General features: G+C 41.7%; 2 protein-coding genes across 2 annotated transcripts; one reads left to right on the forward strand and one right to left on the reverse strand.

Annotated features, from left to right (window-relative positions):
• Positions 1-5,333: 5,333 nt before the first annotated feature.
• zic5 (zic family member 5 (odd-paired homolog, Drosophila)) lies at positions 5,334-9,548 on the reverse strand. Its single transcript, XM_031734613.2, has 2 exons — positions 8,379-9,548; positions 5,334-7,047 (listed from the first exon to the last, which is right to left on the reverse strand). The coding sequence occupies exons 1-2, from the start codon at positions 9,418-9,420 to the stop codon at positions 6,608-6,610; spliced, it is 1,482 nt and encodes a 493-aa protein (XP_031590473.1). The 5' UTR covers positions 9,421-9,548; the 3' UTR covers positions 5,334-6,607.
• A 4,327-nt stretch (positions 9,549-13,875) lies between these two features.
• On the forward strand, positions 13,876-17,920 carry zic2a (zic family member 2 (odd-paired homolog, Drosophila), a). The gene is made up of 3 exons (XM_031734610.2): positions 13,876-15,375; positions 16,559-16,722; positions 16,921-17,920. The coding sequence occupies exons 1-3, from the start codon at positions 14,403-14,405 to the stop codon at positions 17,113-17,115; spliced, it is 1,332 nt and encodes a 443-aa protein (XP_031590470.1). The 5' UTR covers positions 13,876-14,402; the 3' UTR covers positions 17,116-17,920.
• Positions 17,921-19,046: the final 1,126 nt, after the last annotated feature.

Below are 19,046 nucleotides of genomic sequence, written 5' to 3' on the forward strand. Positions count from 1 at the left end.
CTCTCTAAATGCTGACCTTTTCTGCAATAAACCAGATGCATTCAGGGGCCGTCTTTCTGATGTTGCAAGCATGATAGTTCTCCACAAATCTGGTTCTGATATCAATCACTGCAAGCAAAAGAGAAGCTGACGGAAAGAAAAAAGCTTTTTTTAAAAAGGCAATGAAATAAACTGGTGGACTGGCACTATGCTTCTGAAATCATTCTTAGCAATCAAAGATGGGTTTTAAGATATGTAAAGTGAGAAAAGGAAGGGTCATATATGGACTTGAATTTGATAAGCAGGGATTCAGGTGGTGAACATAATCCCTATTTTATGGAGAGGCCTCCAGTGTACTTGACCTAGGTCAGTGCATGAATATAAACTGGCTATATTATGGAGCTTGTGTCATGCCTTTTTCCTTTTTTCTTTTTTTTGGAGCTCAAATCAAAACATTTTTAATTTGATTGTGCTTTTGTATCTGAAAGCAGCCCTCATTTATGTGCCAGATATGAATCTGTTTCTTTTAGATATACCTAGTACCCTGTAAGCAGTTCCATCCCTGGGCACGAATCAAAATATCCTTGACTTAAAAAGTCCATCTGCTTCGCTTTGATTGAGCATATAGTTCACCGTTTCCCTCCACCCCTCTCATCCCTAGTTTCCAAGTACGATGAAGCCTACATCCTGCATTTAGAGGCTTTTAGGAAAGCCCTGTCATTCAATAAGAGACTACTGGGGCAGCATGCTCACGCTTATCTGCACTTTAGTTTCTACTTTCTGGCCGGTGGGCAATATAAGGGCCAGGTAGCAGGGCCTGGCTCATGCGGTTGTCCGTGGACGACCTTGCTCTCCTCACCTACTGCCTTGGAGTGGCTCCCAGTCCTGGGATGGGGGCTTTGGACCAGCACCAAGTCTCTACCCCCACAGATGTTACTGAGCCACCAGATATTATGTCAGTTTCTGAGTGATGTATCACACTCTTCTGAGTAGCAGTGCATCTGCAAAGTACCCATGATACATGTGACAACATAGGAAATCAGTTAAGTAACCCAGTCCCTAAAAGACTTAGTTAAAATGTTATAATTATGCCTCTACCAGTGACGCACTGATCGTTCATCCCAGAGATTATCTACCTCCTAAAGGACAAGGTAAAGAACAAAGTGTTTATCATCAGGGATGACTAACGTAGAGCTTACATTTAAAACAAAACAATACACAAATGTTTCTTGTTTAAGCGTTACAATAAAAAATTATTTATTCGGCTTGAAAATATGCCACATGTAATTGTTTCAATTCATTCACATAGAATTATATTAGCTCTTCAAATTTAATTTCACAGTGCTAACATTGCAAATATCCACATGTGTATTGTGTTTCAAAGACGCCTGGCACTTGTTAGAAATGTGTTCTGTCAGTAGGGTTTTTACACTTCATTTGTGCATTTTTGCTTGAGTTTCTTTTTTCTCATGCCCCTCCAAAATATTTTTTACGCTGAAAACACAATAATTAGTCTTAATTTGATTAGTGTAATATATAAAAAATATAGTCCTTATGGGGGACAATTTTGGATATGTTTTGACCCAAAAAAGTATTTAAAATTAAGTCATGGAAAGCTTTTTAACAATGACTTTCAAACAGAAGAGCAAGCTCTTGTGTACACTCTGCCTGTATTAGTGGTACCACTTAACAAAAAGTCTAAATGTCAGAGCAAGAATAATTTTCCTCATCACTCAGGTTCTGCTTATATAAAATGATAAAAGCGCCCAAACCTGCAAAACTCCTACATGTCTTTGTAGAACAGGCAAAACATTATAATGGGGAGAAAAAAAACCAACAACATATTTTTGCTATTAACGCTATAAACATGATGATGTGCTCACAGTAATTGATTTAATGAAGTTCCTATGAAACTAAAACCAAGTAGGCTACAGGTCAGTAGAGTAACCCCCCCTGCGTGCCCACTGTCAGATGTTTAAAGTCCCGGACTCCTTTGGGAAAGACATCAGGGCTAATAGGTGAAACCACAGCTGCTGATGTCGGGCTGAAGAGGAGCGACATTCCCCCTGCAGAAGTCCGAGAGCACCGAGTGTAAAAGCAGACGAAGAATTTTCATTTCTCCCAGCGTTCCCAATCCATGCTTCTGGAAAAAGATTCCTCTCCCCTCCACAACAAAAAAAGAAGAAAAAGAAAAAAAATGTTTTAAATCGCTTCCTTTAAGTTGGAATTCTCATTTTTTCCTGCAGGTTGGAGTGCAAAGTATAAAACTTAATGGCTGCAGAGCAAACTGAGAAGGGGCACTTTGATTCTGTTGGAGGAAAAAGAAGAGAAAAAAGGGGGGCGGGGGGGTATCGGCTCTAAAGGCAGCCTTGGAGTTGCGAATGTGGAAGTTAAGCGGGAGCCGTGCAACTTAAACTGAGCTGCCTTGTTTTCTGACATGCTCATGAAACTTAAGCTAGCTAGTAACCAGGTAGGGAGCTTTAAAAAATGGCAAAATGCCTGCACTGCAAATATGAGGCCAGTAAAAACAAAGTTCCCACTCACAGAAAGTAATGCACACAAACAGGTGGAATCCTGTGGCAAAGACGCTCTTTAACGCTGTAAGTGCAGAGACACTGAACGTGCTCATAAGTTACCACCATCATTCAGAAACATCAGTCTCCATTAAGATTTGGCTCCACAGCAAGAACTGGCAGATAATTTAACGCTTTTAACACTGTCTTTTTACTGGCTGCTATTTCATAAGGTTGATTTACTTACTACTAGGAAATATTTAAAACTAAAAAATAATAAAACCATTTCCACCCATCAGGACGTTTGTTTGAGCTGAGTAGGTGAACTGTGCACTTACTTTAATAAACTGGTATCCATTTGATGTGAAATACCTGCAGAATCTCGACATGTCAGATTTATTTAGCCGCATTCCGTGTGTTATTTACAGGGGTCGTGGTTTACGATTATCACCGTCGTCTTCATTCTCATATTGAGGAAACGGGAGAAGTGTGATTTATTTATTTTTAGCTGAGATGGTAAAACGGGCCAGAGGTATCACAAGGTGTTGCTGTTCTGCTGTATGTGAATTCTGGGAGGTGGGAGGGTGAGAGGGGGGTTAGTGTGAAGAGGTGCTGTTTGCGTCTCCGCACCTGATTTCTGCTTCCTCCAAATTAAAAGTAAAGTTAATTAACAGAATATATATATTTTTTAAAACTCAACTTCTTTATCCCCCCTCTTCTGTCTCTCCTTCTGGTACTTTATTCCCCTCCAAACCCCAAAGCACTTTTCTGTTGCCGTAAAGGTGATCCATGCGCACTACAGTTTCTGGCGCAGGTGCTCTGATCAAATCACTTGCAGTCTTGAGTCGAGACTCTTAACTTTTGTGACAAAAAAAAAAAAAATCACTTCACATGCACTTTTGGCGAGCATTGTGCCGGTAGTATTCAGGAGATGGATAATGCTTGTAAACTCTGACAAGACGGCGTTTGTTTTGCCTCCACGCTCGTCTGAGAAATTATCGTTCAACCCCCTTTTAAAGGGGCGCGATTGAGAAGCAGCGGCGCTCTCACTGCGACTTCTTGCTTTGTCCTCTCCCAAGTGGCGTCTGCATGTCTGACTCTGCCGGTTACTGATTTGCAGGCAGTATGTTAAGGTGGCCCATGTAAGTGATTTCCACGGACATCCCTCTAAAGGAGAACAAATCGTTGACAAAGGAGTGCCTTTCCAATTCAACAGCGTCGTTAGGACAACCAAAAAAGTATTTCTCAGATAATAAGTTCTACTTCAAAGCGTTTCTCACTGAAGGGTGACCGCTTCACTCCTTTTCTTGAAATGAACTCTCCCTCCTTTTAATGTCTCTGGTTATTTTTCATCGTGTTTATTTTGTAACATTCATTGAGCATTTGTTTCCAAACAGGACATACAAGAGCACGCTACTCTCTTGGCCCCTACCCCTTCTATATATAAAAAAAGAAAAAAGTCGAGGCACAAAACAAGAAGAGGCCCACAAGTGCGTATAGTTTGAATGAAGCGGCAGATAAAGTGTTCTCTTTTCTCCCCCCATTTTTCTTTCTTTTTTTTCTTGAGAAGGCAGCTGTAAAATTGATCAAGCTTGTGTAATACAAACCTGCCCTTTTATTAAAGCTTTGCGGTGCTGGTGTGATTATTATTATTATTTTTTCCTCTTTGGCTGTAAAATTAGGTTCATTAATGTTGTTTTACGCGCCGGTGACGATTCCCTTGTGCGCCTTTTATTGCCTCAGTCCCCAAATCCTCCCAGGCTGATCCAAGTCAGGTGTATTATCAGTTAAAACTCATAATAATTTCTCATTGCCCTTTTTTTATATGCAAGTGTTAGTTGATAACAACTTTGTTTGTTTGTTGTGTTCACAGGAATCTAGTTGCACACATACGCTCACAGACTGGTTGGAATTTAGGTGCCATCAACCTGCCAAAGGTATATTTGTGACAGCACACACATTTCTGGAGAGGGTACATCCTATGCTTTGATTATAGTTCATTTAGTGGCAGTTAGCATTTTTTTCTCCCCTTTTAACCGGACATATTCAAATGTGAGCGTCTCACTGCCCAATTGCCATAGAAATCCTAACGCACCATGAAGACTGTCAAAGCAGCCAGCCTTCCTCTCAGAGGCTGCAGCCTTTGAAGTGGTGCAGAACTGGCGTTGGTCAATTTTAATTCTATAGACTGGACAGGCAACTCTTTGAAAGTGAGATTGCGCGTTTTAATGGAGGAAATAAGAGGGGGAGCTTGTTTTATACACTCTATACAAGGCTCTGCTTATTGTCGGATATCTTTTTATCTTTTATTTTTCCCATGAATGATTCATGCCTCGGCTGCTTTGTGCCGTCGCGCCTTTCAGAGGTAGCGCCATCAGGGGGCTATAAGTTTTCCCATTAGCTCAGTGATTAGTTTATACCAGCCTCCTTGGCCCGTTAGGCCTGTTTCTGAGAAGAGTTGGATATTTTATAGAAACGTCAGTATGGCAGGTGAAGAGAGCTGCTTCAGCTCTTTCACTCGAGGTGAGACTGATGTTGATGTTTTGCAGTCACTGTGTGTAGTCCACATTAGAAAGACGTCTGCTAAATTACATAGCGTAAAATAATAATAATAATAACAAGAAGAAGTAAAGGCACAGTCCTCCTATAAAAACTTCTAAGGACAAAACAAATGACCCCCTTTAATCAAACTCACCTGTAAATCATGTTAATGATATGTGACACTTATTTACTGTATATGTCCTGTTTTTATTATTAAATTTTAGCATGATTTTTTTTTATATTGTAAATTAATTCTTGAACATCAAAGGTCTGCACAATCATAGCTGATTCATCTCTCTCTCTCTTTTTTCTCCATCCATTATTATCCAATGGCACCATGCACCTCAATATGAAAGACAGATCACTACAAAAGGCATGCGGGGGGGGAGAGGGACTTTTCACATTACACAGCCTATTCAAGTAAATGTTTCTTCTTTTACAGAGCACAAATAAAAAATATAAACTCAGAAAGTTAAAAGGTGAATCTGAAAAAAAAAAAACAACAGCAAAAAAACCAAAAACCATCAGCAGGGTACTATGCATCACCAAAACTGATATCATTATTCTTTGGTGTTTCTGTAATTCCAGTACAACATTGAAACCAGCAAATAAATTACAATGTACAAAACAACATTTTTTTTCCTTGTAATTAAAAACTACACAACATTCACAAGCATCAGCACAATTACATATGTACAAATCCTACAGGATCAAAGCCTGTCAGTGTAGACATTTAGGGTCTCAAGGGACTTACTGGACTCTTTAACAAGCGTTAAACTTGCGTATTTTGCATAAAATATAGTCTTAAATAGTTCTTAAATATTACAAAATTCCATCCAAACACATGTATAAATCTGATAAGGTAAATGCGAACCCTTAAGACACTCAGATGTTTCCCTCCTCTCCTGTATTTTTTTTTTTCCTTATTAGTTTTTTCAAAGTTTGTACCACATTTTAAAGAGATTAGCTGAAATAGAAAAAAGGCCTCCTCTCTAGCCTCTAGATTTTTTTAAATTCATTACTTCTACTTGTGGAGCTACAAGCAGTACCTTCTCTTTAATGTGACACTGATTGATTGCAGTGAAGTTATTAACTGCAAGAGGATGTGAAAGATGTCATTTCAGCACACCAGTGGAGTCTTGAGTTATGCAGTTAATTAAATCCTGCATTCATCTCGTGGAAAAAAAAATACACACACATTAATCTAGTTCTAGTCCGACCTGATTCAAAGAAAAAAAATTTTTTTTTTTTTGGTTCTTTCAAATTGGAAGCAAATTTTCTTCTTTCTTTCAAGTCAAATCTCCGTTTTAAACTGATTGTTGGACAGTTATGATTTACATGTTAGGTTAAGGTCAGGGGTCATCTGGGTTAAGGGGGACAAAAAAGTCTTTCTTGTTTGATGAAGCTACATTGCATCCACACTGAATGTAATTTTGCTGGTTTTTAGGACAGTCAGTTAGTATCACTACTGATCAATATCTCAAGTGAACCGGGTGGGGGGACAACACAGATGCACACTTTAACGGGTCAACTAAATGACAAGTTTGAAAGTCCCCATGGATGTATAGCAGGTATCAGAGCATTGTCCTCGGGTCTGAATTTCTGAAAGAGTCCTCGTCGTCTGAATCTGTAGTTGGCACGTCGCTGGAGGGGGTGTGAAGGTGGTTGGGCCCTCCGCTCCCCTGACACACGTACCACTCGTTGAGGTTGGTGACCTGAGGGGAGAGGTTCGCGGAGCGGTTCCTGTGCGGTTCAGAAGTGGGCGAAAGAGGGTCTCCGAGAGGGTTTGTGGAGGAAATATAGGTGACATTGGTAGCAGGGGGCGGCGGGGACTTGCAGTGCACTTTCATGTGTTTCCGCAGCGAGCTCGGGTGTGTGTAGGATTTGTCACAGCCGCGCACTTTGCAGTAGTAAGGCTTGTCGCTGGTGTGGACGTGAGAGTGCTTCTTCCGGTCGCTGCTGTTGGCGAATTTTCGGTCACAGCCGTCAAACTCGCACTTGAAAGGTTTCTCTCCTTGAAGAAATGAGACACACAGAGATACTGTTACGAGGGATAACATCACTAAGTTAAAGCTTTATGGCTTTTGCTTTTATTGTATTTTTTTAATAAGTCAGAATAACAACTGGACATGAATGCTCTGTACCTATTATACCACAACTTGTCAGCATTCCACCTTAAATAAATACAAGTGTTCAGTGTAGAAGCCTGCACGCCTCCGCTGACTAAACGTCCGTTACAGCCACTGCTACACACCCACTTTATATTCCCGTGTGAACACGTGTAACATGCCTTTAGGCCCCTCTAGTTTACAGGGGATGTGTGTATGTAGTTTAAAAGGGGGCAGTTCGGAAAACACCAGGAGACCTATATGTGCCGTACTGGTCTCTTTCTCCCACACACGCACACACAAAGATACATACAACCCTGTCACGCACAACAAACAAACAACAACAACAACAAAAACCCGGAATGGAATGTGAAGTCTAATGCATCCTGCATATTCATAGCAATAATTGGTTAAAGTATTTCCAAAGGGTTTTCCACGTTTTTTCTTCAGTGAATTATTTATTTCCCTTGTGGATTTTACATAATTCAGTTAGGCGAAGAGGCCTATCTATACTGGTGGCAAAAAGCCAAAACTGGGCTATTTACTGGTCAAAATTTGACTTTCAGTCTATTAAAAAAACATAAACAGCTCCCAGAAAGAGCACACACTACAATTTAAGGAAGTTTTTCGGCTAAAATGCACTTTCTTTTTCTCTCAGGAGCTCTGCCAGACTTTAGTAGACAGAATATTAGAGCAAATTGTCTTTCTCTGAAGGCACTCTCAGAGAGGTAGTTGTAAATAGTTTGCACCCCCCGATAGGTTACCAATAAATCTGTGTGTAAGCCTAAAGCATGTGTTTTTTGTTTAAATGCCATCTGCCATGTGCATACACTCATCATCAATATATTAACCGTGCTTTTGCGTAAGGATCCTACTCCCGAAGACAATTACATTTACGCGTGTTCTGTCGCTGTGCTGTAGGTACGTAAGCACGTTTTACAAATCATATGCTCTAATTCTTTCACGCCTACTGCGGGTGTCTTGGCGAGTAAGGGAAACAAAAGTTTATATTTAAGAAAGTACACGGAACACAGTAACTCACCACGCGAATTCTTTAATCAGTAAAAGTCTTTTTTTTTCTCGCTTCTGCGCGCAATTACGCACGATCGTTTCATACGTCCGTTTCGAGTGTGAACAGTAAAACAAGGTCGCCTCAGACATAGTCTCATTCTCTGCAACCAAGCCATGTTTTTTTCAGACTGTGGTGCGTATGCTTTATTCAATTTGAAGTACTGACCTGTGTGAGTTCTCTTGTGAATTTTTAGATTCTCCGATCGCGCGAACACTTTCCCACATCCCGGGAAAGGACACGGGAAAGGCTTTTCTCCCGTGTGAACTCGGATGTGGTTTATCAGTTTGTACTTCGCTTTGAAAGCTTTTCCTTCTCGTGGACATTCCTCCCAGAAACAGACGTGGGTGCTCTGCTCCGGTCCCCCGACATGTTCCACCGTGACGTGGTTAACCAGTTCGTGCATGGTGCTGTAAGTTTTAGAGCAGGGCTTTTTTTGACTTTGCTCCTGGTCGATCCATTTGCAGATTAGCTCTTGCTTTATGGGCTGCCGCATGTATCTTAAAAACGCCCCCGCGGCTCCGTGAGGAGCAGAAGCGATGTTCACATTGAGGTTCATGGAGTTGTAGCTGTGGAGAGAAGACGGTCCATAGTGCTCTGGCCTGTGCCCGAAGTGCTCTGGCCTGCCATAGATGTCCCCCGGTATACCCAGGCGCATCTGCCCGTTGAGGGCATGGTGGTGGGCACCTGGGGACGCCTGGTCGTGAAGTCCAGTGAAAAGTGAATGGGCCCCACTTTCCGTGTGCCCATAAGCACCTGTTGGGGAGATGAACATGCCATGGTGATGAGGGGAGGAGGCGGAACTATGCTGGTCGCCAAGTGCATGCATAGCAGAGGCTGAGAGTTCTCTCCTGAGGATGAAGTCCCTGCTGCTTGAGTAGCCTGAGTGGGGGTGAGCCACGGGGAAACCAACTGTGGTCTGAGCAGAAGTGAAAGATGCCGCGGTCTGGGCTTCGGGATGGCTCTGAATGTGCTGAGATGGGCTAAGTTTGAGAGCATTTGTCTGTGCCATGTGCTCTGGTCCAAATGGAGTGAGTGCCACTCCGGGGTCGTTGCCCAGCTCCCCAGGGTGGAGGTGGGCATGGTGGGAGAGAGGGTGATGCCCCCCTAGCCCCGGGAAGCCTGTCATATTCTGATGAGGAAGGGGTTGAGTCGCTGCCAAATCCGCTAATCTTATCGCCGGATTCCTCTTGCTTAAAGGGGGTTCCATAACTACACTGACAAGTCCATCCGCACTCACCGCAACTGGTTTTTTTTCACCACACCACGCTCTCTAAAACATTAGGAAAATATGTATATAAGGGGTCTATAAGTTCTTTTGTCCGGCTTCTAACTCTGCTTGCTCCTTTTCCCACTCTGTCCTCAAGCGATTGGCAGAACATACAACAGTTGGAGGACACAGTGGGGAATACAGTTTAGAAATGGCACTGCGGGTATTGGACGGATTTCGGTGACTGGCAGTTAGGAGAACGAAGCGATTGGCTGTCGTTCAGCGCAGGGGCTCAGCAGGGTTCCGCCCCCTCACTCTCTTTATTGCTGTTGACTCCAAAAAGTTGTACTCAAAGTTACCAGCAGATCCGTTTGGGCGGCTTTGTGTTTACTGCTGCTGGTGCATGTGGATGACCAAAATAACAGTTTGTGTGACATGTGCAACCTTAGTCTACTCCGGGTTTGGTTTATCCACATTTTTTTCTGTTAATTTGGGCGGGGGGCGCTTGTGGATGTTGTGAAATATTTCAAGTATTGATATGTACAAATATTCAAATGTGAAGTGAGTTCTGTTTTTTTTTATTCATACGTACAAAGACGTAGTATAATTTGTCACAAAATACAAGAGTGCACGCCCCACGTTCCTGATAAGTGGAAGTTATGCAAATCTTAATTTAAAGTAAAACACAAATACAATTAAAAATTAATGCATAAAACTGTTTAAGTACTCAGTGGTATATAGATATGACCGATTTCCCCCATATATTGATTAATATGAAATAACTTTGTGTTTACATGTAAACAAGCTTGGAATTAAGTTTTGGATCGTCCAGGCAGTCATTTAATTTTAACGTTGAAGATTAAAAATATATATATTTATGTTCACACATTTTACCCCACCTCCCACACACAAAAGATGGGAAAAAACTGCAAAAACTATTACAATTATTAAAAATAAAAATTTTATGAATAGAAAATGTAAGCTAGCTCTTTTTTTTTCTTTTTTGCTTGAGGTATTAAGGTCCAGCAGCACACTAGGACAAGAGTAGCAGAGCCTAACCTTTCGTTTTATTTTAGCGAATTGCAAAGACAACACTTATTTTTAATTTATTTATTTTTACACCCTTCTCCTCAGTTCATTTCACCAGCTCTTTATTTTTTACCTGCTTTTTTAAAAATAATCTTGGTTATGACTTAGGTTGGCAGACACTTCAGCTGTATTTAAGTTTACTTCAGATGACAGATTATGGCGTGACGGTGTAACCCCCGCTGACAGCAGTACGTGTATCCATCACTGATATGTCTTAATTCACCTTTCCAATCGAATTGTGATGTCTCGCCTCAAACCGCAAATCAGCATGTCAGCTAGTTGTGTGAGGAGTTTTATTTTACAGCTAAAACAAAAAAGAAGCCGACTTTGAAAATAGGGAGAAGCTAAAATATTTATTAAGCAGTGCTTTTTCTTCCCCACGGACACTGAAGTTTTGTAATTGATTTTCATTATGTTGGAGGAAAACCTCTACACGTTATGGTCCTGTTGCACGTGCCCCCCTGCTGAACTGATTTATGAGCTTGATAATCAGCAACTGGAGGTTTTGCTTTAAGACCTTTCATATGTACAAATGGGGCGCTGCAGTGACAGTAAGTATATATATATATATATATATATATATATATATATATATGTGTGTGTGTGTGTGTGTGTGTGTGTGTGTGTGTGAGAGAGAGAGAGAGAGAGAGAGAGAGAGAGAGACTTTTCAAGGTTAGCAGTTATAGGCACCCATGTTATTGTCGCTTGTTGTGTCAAATGTATTTTTATGGAAATTTTAAATTCAAACACACACACAAATCCACCCACGACCACGTGTGTGTACCGATTATGCTATTTATTAAATAAATAAATTATTCCCTTCTCCAAAGAGAGCTTCTGGAAACCCATAAAACACAGGAGAGCAGTGAGTGCATTGTTTATGATTTCTCCAAGGGCCCCTGATTTACGCTCACCACATTAAGCAGCACAATGGGTTTAATATAATTTACACACTTAGAAATTCATAAAACAAATGTCTCATTTTGGTGGTAAAGCACTGGTTGCTAGTTGGCTATAAATATTTTTGCTTTGATCGTTGCAGTTTAAGGATATTATGCACATTACATATCCTGGTCACTGGCACGTAGTTTCCCCATTTCTAACATGAATCCTATTATAAAATGATTAAAAAGGAAATACATTTAAAAAATAAATAAATAAATGGAGTTTGGGATTTGTTGAATCGGTATAGGAATGGGTTAATTTTTATTTACTTATAGTTTCCAAATAACCCAAAGCTGTCGATGCCTCAGACAGAAGAGGGGGGCGTCTTAAAGCTCTCTCTCTCTTATTCTCTCTCTCTCGCTCGCTCCCTCTCTCTCGCTCCCTCTAAAACAAAGACGCTTTGTCATAAACAGGGTTATTTTACCAAAAGGAGTCAAGAGGGCAACATATGTGGTCTTAACAGGTCAGAGGTCAAACATCCATGAAACACAAGGTCACGTCAGCCACACAAGTAACCTTGCAATGTGCCAACATATTGATACTGTCAGATAACGGAGAGGAGAAATATGCCTTTGGCATCCATTATAACACACAGGCAGAGCGCCCCTTGCGCGATCGGGATTGTTGGGTTTAATGTTATAAACCTGTCAGATGTTATTTTTTCTTTTTCTTGTATTTTTGTCAGCTGTAACTTTAGATTGTGTGTAATATTTCACGTGATTTATTTGTTACGCGTGTGAGCATATCTCAGTGAGTATTGGTACTTCTAAAACCTGTTGAAATACTAGTCTGTGGGGGATTTTGAATAGGTTGGAGGCTTTTTCTTTTCCAGGCAGAAGGGAAAACCCACAGCCTCTTGATGATTGATTTTTTTTTTCTCAAAATTTTCTTTCTCCTTTCCCGTATCTGGGGAAGGTTTTTGTGTTTTTTTTTTTCTTCAGAGAAATAAAGAACTTCTTATAGGGGTCGGCAGACGTGACTTTGAACTTGGATCAGCTCCTGCGTTTCCTGTGGTGCGAGTTGAAATAGACTTGGAAGAATGGCATACAACGCTCAGCCTGTCCCACTCAGAGCTAGGAGACACAATTAAAAAAAAAAAGTTTTTAAAACGTTTCCCTGGTCTTCACCATTATTTGTCGTCTAGAGTGCACCGGAGAAGCTGAGACAGGCAGAAAGCTGTGTTGTGTGACGGAACCGCAGAGCTTGTGGGATTTTTTGGGGGGTAAAAATGTAAGTAAACTTCCTTTGACTTGCATGTGAATGAGCAGCTTTGGTGCACGGCCTGTATATTTATGTGGCTACAGATTCAATGTGTGTTTGTTGTGGGAAGTTGTCAGTAAATAATTCAGATGAGTATTTTGGAGTATTTGACTTCTATCTGTCTGGCTGCATGGGACACCAAAAAGGGGGAAAATGAAAGAAGAACAAGAAATCCAATGTAGACATTACTGTGTTAACGTGGAAGGGGCAAAAATCGACTTTTTTTTTCTTACAAAAACACACCATATGTCACTATCACCACATCCTACTTTATGGCCGAAAATGCGTCACTGACAGTTCAACACAACCTCTACCTTATAGGTCACTAAGGGTTAACTTTCACCTTAGCCCAGTTCACCGCTGTAACATGTAACTTAATTGGTGTGGTAAAGTGAGAACCACCAATGAAGCAGAACTAGCGACATATACAACCACTAAAGAAACCGTCAGCCACCACTGACGGCTGCCCGGGTGAGAGCTGGAGCACCACTAAAGGCCCAGTTGTGGTTGTACAACCAGTGGAAAACCACTGGACTCCATATGGAGCCACACATGCTTTTTCAGCTGTCAGGAATTAAGTGACTCAAACTTTATTTTTTTTTTTCTGGTAAAGATGGATAGATAGCTTTTTGCCTTTACTGAGATGATATGACTGTATAGCATTGTGGTTAATTGACAATTTATTTTTGATGTCAGTTCCTGTAAATTAAATACAACATCAGCGCTTTTTAAAAACACGGATACAGTAAAATACACAGATCAGTTACGTCACATCTACAAAACTACCTAATCAATACCTTAATCTAATATGTCAACTTTTACTTTTTACAATCTTCACTATTTCTCATCAAATGCTGTGTTTGTATCCTTCATACTACAACTTTGCACCCTCAGAATATAAACAACAAAAAACAGCTCTCTCCTCTCTCTTGTCGTGATCCCTTCGTCCGCACACCTCCCAAATCTTCTCCTAAAAGTAGGCGGTAATTATTAGTGGAAAATGGCGTTGTGCTATTAAGTCGCCAAAGCGCTACCTGCTATTGGAGGGGCACCTGGGATTGATGAGGCGCGGCGGCCAATGAGACTGCGAGGAATGAATGAACGCTCTCCAGTTAAAGGGGGCGGAAGAGGAGGTAGAGCCAGTCCACGGAGAAACAGGGACCCTCCGCGATAAACACGGGCAAAGCCAGAGAAATAAATACATGCGCGTTTGGGAACGGCGTTTTTTGAGATGCCCCAGCTACTGTCGCTCTGCTGTACGCAGAATGCATCTAGTACGATAATTATTTAATTCTTCGAGTCGATTTTAAGGCAAAAAAACAAAACAAAACAAAAAAAACTGCCGTAATCAAGAGAAGAGGACACGAGGAAACTCTTGGATTTTTAAGTCACAAGTAAACTAGAAGTAAATTCAGTGTTCGATAAGCCGAGATTCCCTCTTTTATTTTTTTTATTTTTTTAATATTTCTTTTTTTTTTTTCTTTCCTTTTCTTTTCTTTTTTTCAACTCTTGAGCGGAGCAGCGCTTTGAAACACGCCTGATATGTTGTTTCCAAGGCTGGAAGTTCAATCCTCGCGTGCCAGCATCGAGATTTGATTTTTCCTTCTTCTTCTTTTACTTATTTGCTGTAGCTTCGAGCTCTGCGCTGGTGTTTTATTTTTTAAAAAAGAAATCGCTTTGAAGACATAATGCTACTGGATGCTGGTCACCAGTTCCCAGGACTCGGAGTGGGCTCGTTTGCCAGGCATCACTCAGCCAGCGAGATGCAGGAGAGAGACTTGAGTTTGGCACAAAATAGCTTTGTTGACTCTGCACACATGGGTGCGTTTAAGCTGAACCATGATCTCTCCCCGGGACAGAGCTCTGCCTTCACCACCCAGGCGCCGGGCTACCCCGCGGCGGCTCTGGGGGCTCACGCCGCCCATGTCACCTCGTATGCAAGCTCTCCTTTCAACTCCACCAGGGACTTTCTCTTTCGTAGTCGCGGCTTCGGAGAATCCTCTCCGGCGAGTAGCCAACACACTATTTTTGGCCCCACGGCGGGATCCCTTCATCACTCCCACACAGACACTCAAGGCCACATTCTGTTCCCCGGGATCCACGACCAGCATGGGTCCCACGGATCCCCGAACGTCCTGAATGGGCAAATGAGGCTTGGACTACCCGGCGAAGTTTTCGGACGCTCCGACCAATACCACCAGGTTTCCAGTCCGAGGACCGACCCGTACTCGGCCGCGCAGCTCCACAACCAGTACGGCTCCATGAATATGAACATGGGGATGAACATGGCAGCCCACCACCACCCCGGTGCCTTTTTCCGCTACATGAGGCAGCAGTGCATCAAGCAGGAGCTCATCTGCAAGTGGATCGACCCCGAGCAGCTCAGCAACCCCAAAAAGTGTTGCAATAAAACTTTTAGCACCATGCACGAGTTGGTCACGCACGTCTCTGTGGAGCACGTCGGTGGTCCGGAGCAGACCAACCACGTCTGCTTCTGGGAGGATTGCTCCCGGGAGAGCAAACCGTTCAAGGCAAAATACAAACTGGTGAACCACATTCGGGTGCACACTGGAGAAAAGCCTTTCCCCTGCCCCTTCCCTGGCTGCGGGAAGGTCTTCGCACGGTCGGAAAACTTGAAGATACACAAGAGGACGCATACAGGTAATTAAAATAATAATACAAATAATAACGATCGCGCAAGCTTTATTTGATATAAACTGGTTTTATTTAAATAGTAAGACTGGTGTGGTTGTTGTCACCGAGCGTGCCCGAGGATTTATTTCGCTGTTGTAAATGCGTATCTTGCCAAGACAAACACGCATTAAGATCTAATTACCAGCGGGTATTTTAGGCTGCTAAAGTAGTATTCCAGGATCACATCCAGGACAGACAGAGAGAGAGAGAGAGAGAGAGGAGAGGGAACAAATGCGTTTAAAATGGTGGGGATACTTCATTTCTTCGTTACACGGCTACTCTGGGCCCGTTCGAACTCTTCTTCTGGTGCTTTAAAAACGCACAGAAAGCAGTTTAGTTGGCTCTCTAGGAGCTTTATTGTTCCGGCTAAACTTTAGAAATGGGTCAAAGGGAATAGAGAGAGCGCGTTGCGTGCGTCCTAGAGCAGCCAGGCTCGTAGTAAAATCACATCAGCTCATTCATGATACTCTCTGCGTGTATGTATGTGTGTGTGTATTTCGCGTCTCCTCACCCCCACCCACCCCCTTTTTCCATATAGATTTTTCTCCTTGTGTCCTTATTAAATATTTGTATTTAGCTCTGAAACGATTTGCACTTGGTGTTTGCTCGGGGGTTGTGTGTAGATTTAGCCGAGCACAGTAGCAGCAATGCCGCCAGGAATGCCTTTTGTTTTCCCATGCGCCTCTCTCATATGTGTTGAGGTGCTAGACAGGGCCATTACCAGCCTCTCACATTTTGACTTATTTTCTAGGAAATACATTACGGTGCCGTGCCATGAAATTGGCCACGTGCTAATTAGATTTTTATTGTCTCCCGGCAAATGATATGCCTTCTGCAGGCCTACTGAGGACGGCCTCGTCGCCTTTCTCCCACCCCCTTCCAATCACTATGCGCATTATTTAGGCTAAATAAGACGTCGCAGCACCCCCACTTCGTTTTAAAAGACGCTTGAAACTTTGTCACAATTGTTACGACTAAACGTGTTGCTTTTAACCCTGCATTTTATTTACATTTTTGAAATGGATGGCATCAGCAATACTCTGCACTCAACTTTTACAACAGACTGGTTCTCCACAAGCTCTTGTTGTTACACACTTCAGCCTGAGGCAGTCTTAAAAAATCTTTTCTTTTCTTTATTTCTTTCTTGCAGGAGAGAAACCGTTCCAGTGTGAGTTTGAGGGATGCGACAGAAGATTTGCAAACAGCAGCGACCGAAAGAAACACATGCACGTTCACACGTCGGACAAGCCATATCTCTGCAAAATGTGCGACAAGTCTTACACACATCCCAGCTCTCTACGAAAACACATGAAGGTAAGTAAGGCGTTGCAGGAAGTGTGTGTGTGTCTCTTCTTGTATTAATTATTTATATTTTTGTACAGTCTAATACCAGGTGCATTTTAGAATTTATCCAGTTCTTTAGTGTTTTTTTTGTTTATTTGTTTGTTTAACGTGTAAATCAGAGAATAAATACGTATTTTTTTCTTTTCTTTTTTCTTATTTCTTTTTTAGGTCCACGAATCCTCTCCACCAGCGTCAGACTCATCACCAGCAGCCAGCTCTGGTTATGAATCATCCACACCTCCAGGACTGGTGTCACCCACCACGGAGACTCAAAGCAACACCACCCTTTCCCCAGCCTCAGCTGTGCACAACACCACCAACCACAGTGGCCTGTCCTCCAATTTCAGTGAATGGTATGTTTAGGACTACGCTGAAATGAAGCGACACACACTCGTTTCACTGAGTTTTGGGACATGTGCACACAGGAGGCACACGAACACTTCTTTATTTTTTAATCTTATTATTTTGGATTTACCAGGGAAGATGATGATTACCAACAGAGGAAAAATATGTATAATATTTGAGGTGTATTTCATATAATGTAAATAATCACTAAAAGCCCAAATTCCATTTGGTTGTGATAGTTCGTCTGTCTTTGGTGTGTTGATGTTCCTTCAATGGTAGCTATTTCTCTTAACTGGACCTTTTAGTGCACACATTACAATAAAATTGTACTATAATGGTGAATATTGTGATCCTAAGGCAAATTGATTGTACTATACTAAACATCTATAAACTGGAAAGAGTGCCAAAGTTAACATTTAACTCAAACAGACCACAATATTATGCTTGTGAATGTATATTTTAGTTTGCTGGGCTTAACTTGTGATGTTTTGTGCTTTGCAAATTGGAATTGTGAAACACTATCTGGAAGATTGTGAGGACAATAAACGTTGTGCCGTTCGATTTTTTTTTCTTTCCTGTAACTACACCCTTCCTTTTGTAAATATCAGCTGCCATATTTATCCATTTGTAATTAAATTATGGTATTTACTTGCTACAGATGAAACAGTATTTATAAAGAATGTTTCTTTACTATAAATATGTACAATTACGAGCTAAACATGGGCAGTTGTTTCGTTATGTGCTTTTGTTCAAAGTTTTAAGAGGTGTTTTCTTCCTTATTGTGATAAGAATTTTACTGCATACAAATATAATAAAAGGTGTTGCAAGTGCTAAATACCCTTTTGCCTTTTCCTCCTTTTTACGCTGCTGGGTGCTTGGTGCAGTTTGTAGTGAGTTACACGCAGTTTGGGATTTAGTCTGGTTTGGAATCGGTCAGAGAAGTTTTATGACTTCACACTTTTCGTTTCTTTTTCTAAACTAGTCATTATCTTCACTCTCTAAATGGCCATGCTATCAGCTCTTTTCCTTTCGAGGAGGAAAAAGCATCGTGAAAGTCATGCTGTCAGGCCCTTAAGACAATGGGGCTGTGGAAATAAATAAGAAGTCCGGGAATTACAAGTGTGGCCTGTGTGCGCACACAGTCTGAATTTTCTGAAAGCCAAACTATTTGAAATAATACATTTAATTTCTAACTTTTTAAAAAGAATGATTCAATTAATATATTATTAGTTTTATTTTAATTAAAGAGGAAAACACAGCAAACTAGGCAGTTTATCTTCTGCGCAATCAGCACGTGAACGCAACAAAATGCGTGCGAAAGCTGCTCTGTTCTCGCAGGCATTTGGGGGTGTGGGGGGAGCAAAGCTTTTCTTCTCCGTACATCATTGTCTTATCCCTTTTTAAAATTTTCCCAAACCAGGTGCGGGGATTTTTATTTGAAAACAGAAACTGTAAATATAACCCCCCCCCCCTCCCCTCCCCCCAAGCTGGACACTTCACCGGACAGGAGTTTAGTGCAGCCGTGAAACAGCCGTGAACTTGAACTTGACACAGCTTTAGTTCTGTTTTCTGGAGCCCATCTTGGTGCTCTGGTTTCAGCTTGTTCTTGAGGGATGACCATGTGTTTCCGTAGTCCTGCTATTAATATAGATGGTTTTAAGTGCTCGGATGTGACGGTTTGTGTTGCTGCTGTTAAACTTAACGACTCAGATTAATATCAGTGTTACCTTGCAGCCTGTTTACACCCACGGATGGGCTAAATGTCACCGTGTGAGGCCACGACAAGTGCTTGTCTAGTTGCGTGACGCTTTGAGAGACGCCGGCCTCTGCTGTATTGCGCATGCTTGCCAGAACGAGCTGCTGTCATTATTTTTACATGAGTCGTGCTTCATGGATGTTGAGCAAAGAAAAACGCGAAGTGGGACTCGTTATCTTTTCCAGACCGCTGT

The sequence above is a fragment of the Oreochromis aureus genome, linkage group 16, assembly GCF_013358895.1.
Source record: "Oreochromis aureus strain Israel breed Guangdong linkage group 16, ZZ_aureus, whole genome shotgun sequence".
NCBI lineage: Eukaryota > Metazoa > Chordata > Actinopteri > Cichliformes > Cichlidae > Oreochromis > Oreochromis aureus.

Excerpts from the sequence above, each read along its gene's own strand:
- zic2a (XM_031734610.2), top strand. The coding sequence starts at position 14,403 with ATGCTACTGGATGCTGGTCACCAGTTCCCAGGACTCGGAGTGGGCTCG. Across the intron at positions 15,376-16,558 it reads ACACAAGAGGACGCATACAG|GAGAGAAACCGTTCCAGTGT; the intron begins GTAATTAAAATA and ends TCTTTCTTGCAG. Across the intron at positions 16,723-16,920 it reads CTCTACGAAAACACATGAAG|GTCCACGAATCCTCTCCACC; the intron begins GTAAGTAAGGCG and ends TTTCTTTTTTAG.
- zic5 (XM_031734613.2), bottom strand. The coding sequence starts at position 9,420 with ATGGAACCCCCTTTAAGCAAGAGGAATCCGGCGATAAGATTAGCGGAT. Across the intron at positions 7,048-8,378 it reads TCACAAGAGAACTCACACAG|GAGAGAAACCTTTCAAGTGC; the intron begins GTCAGTACTTCA and ends CATTTCTTCAAG.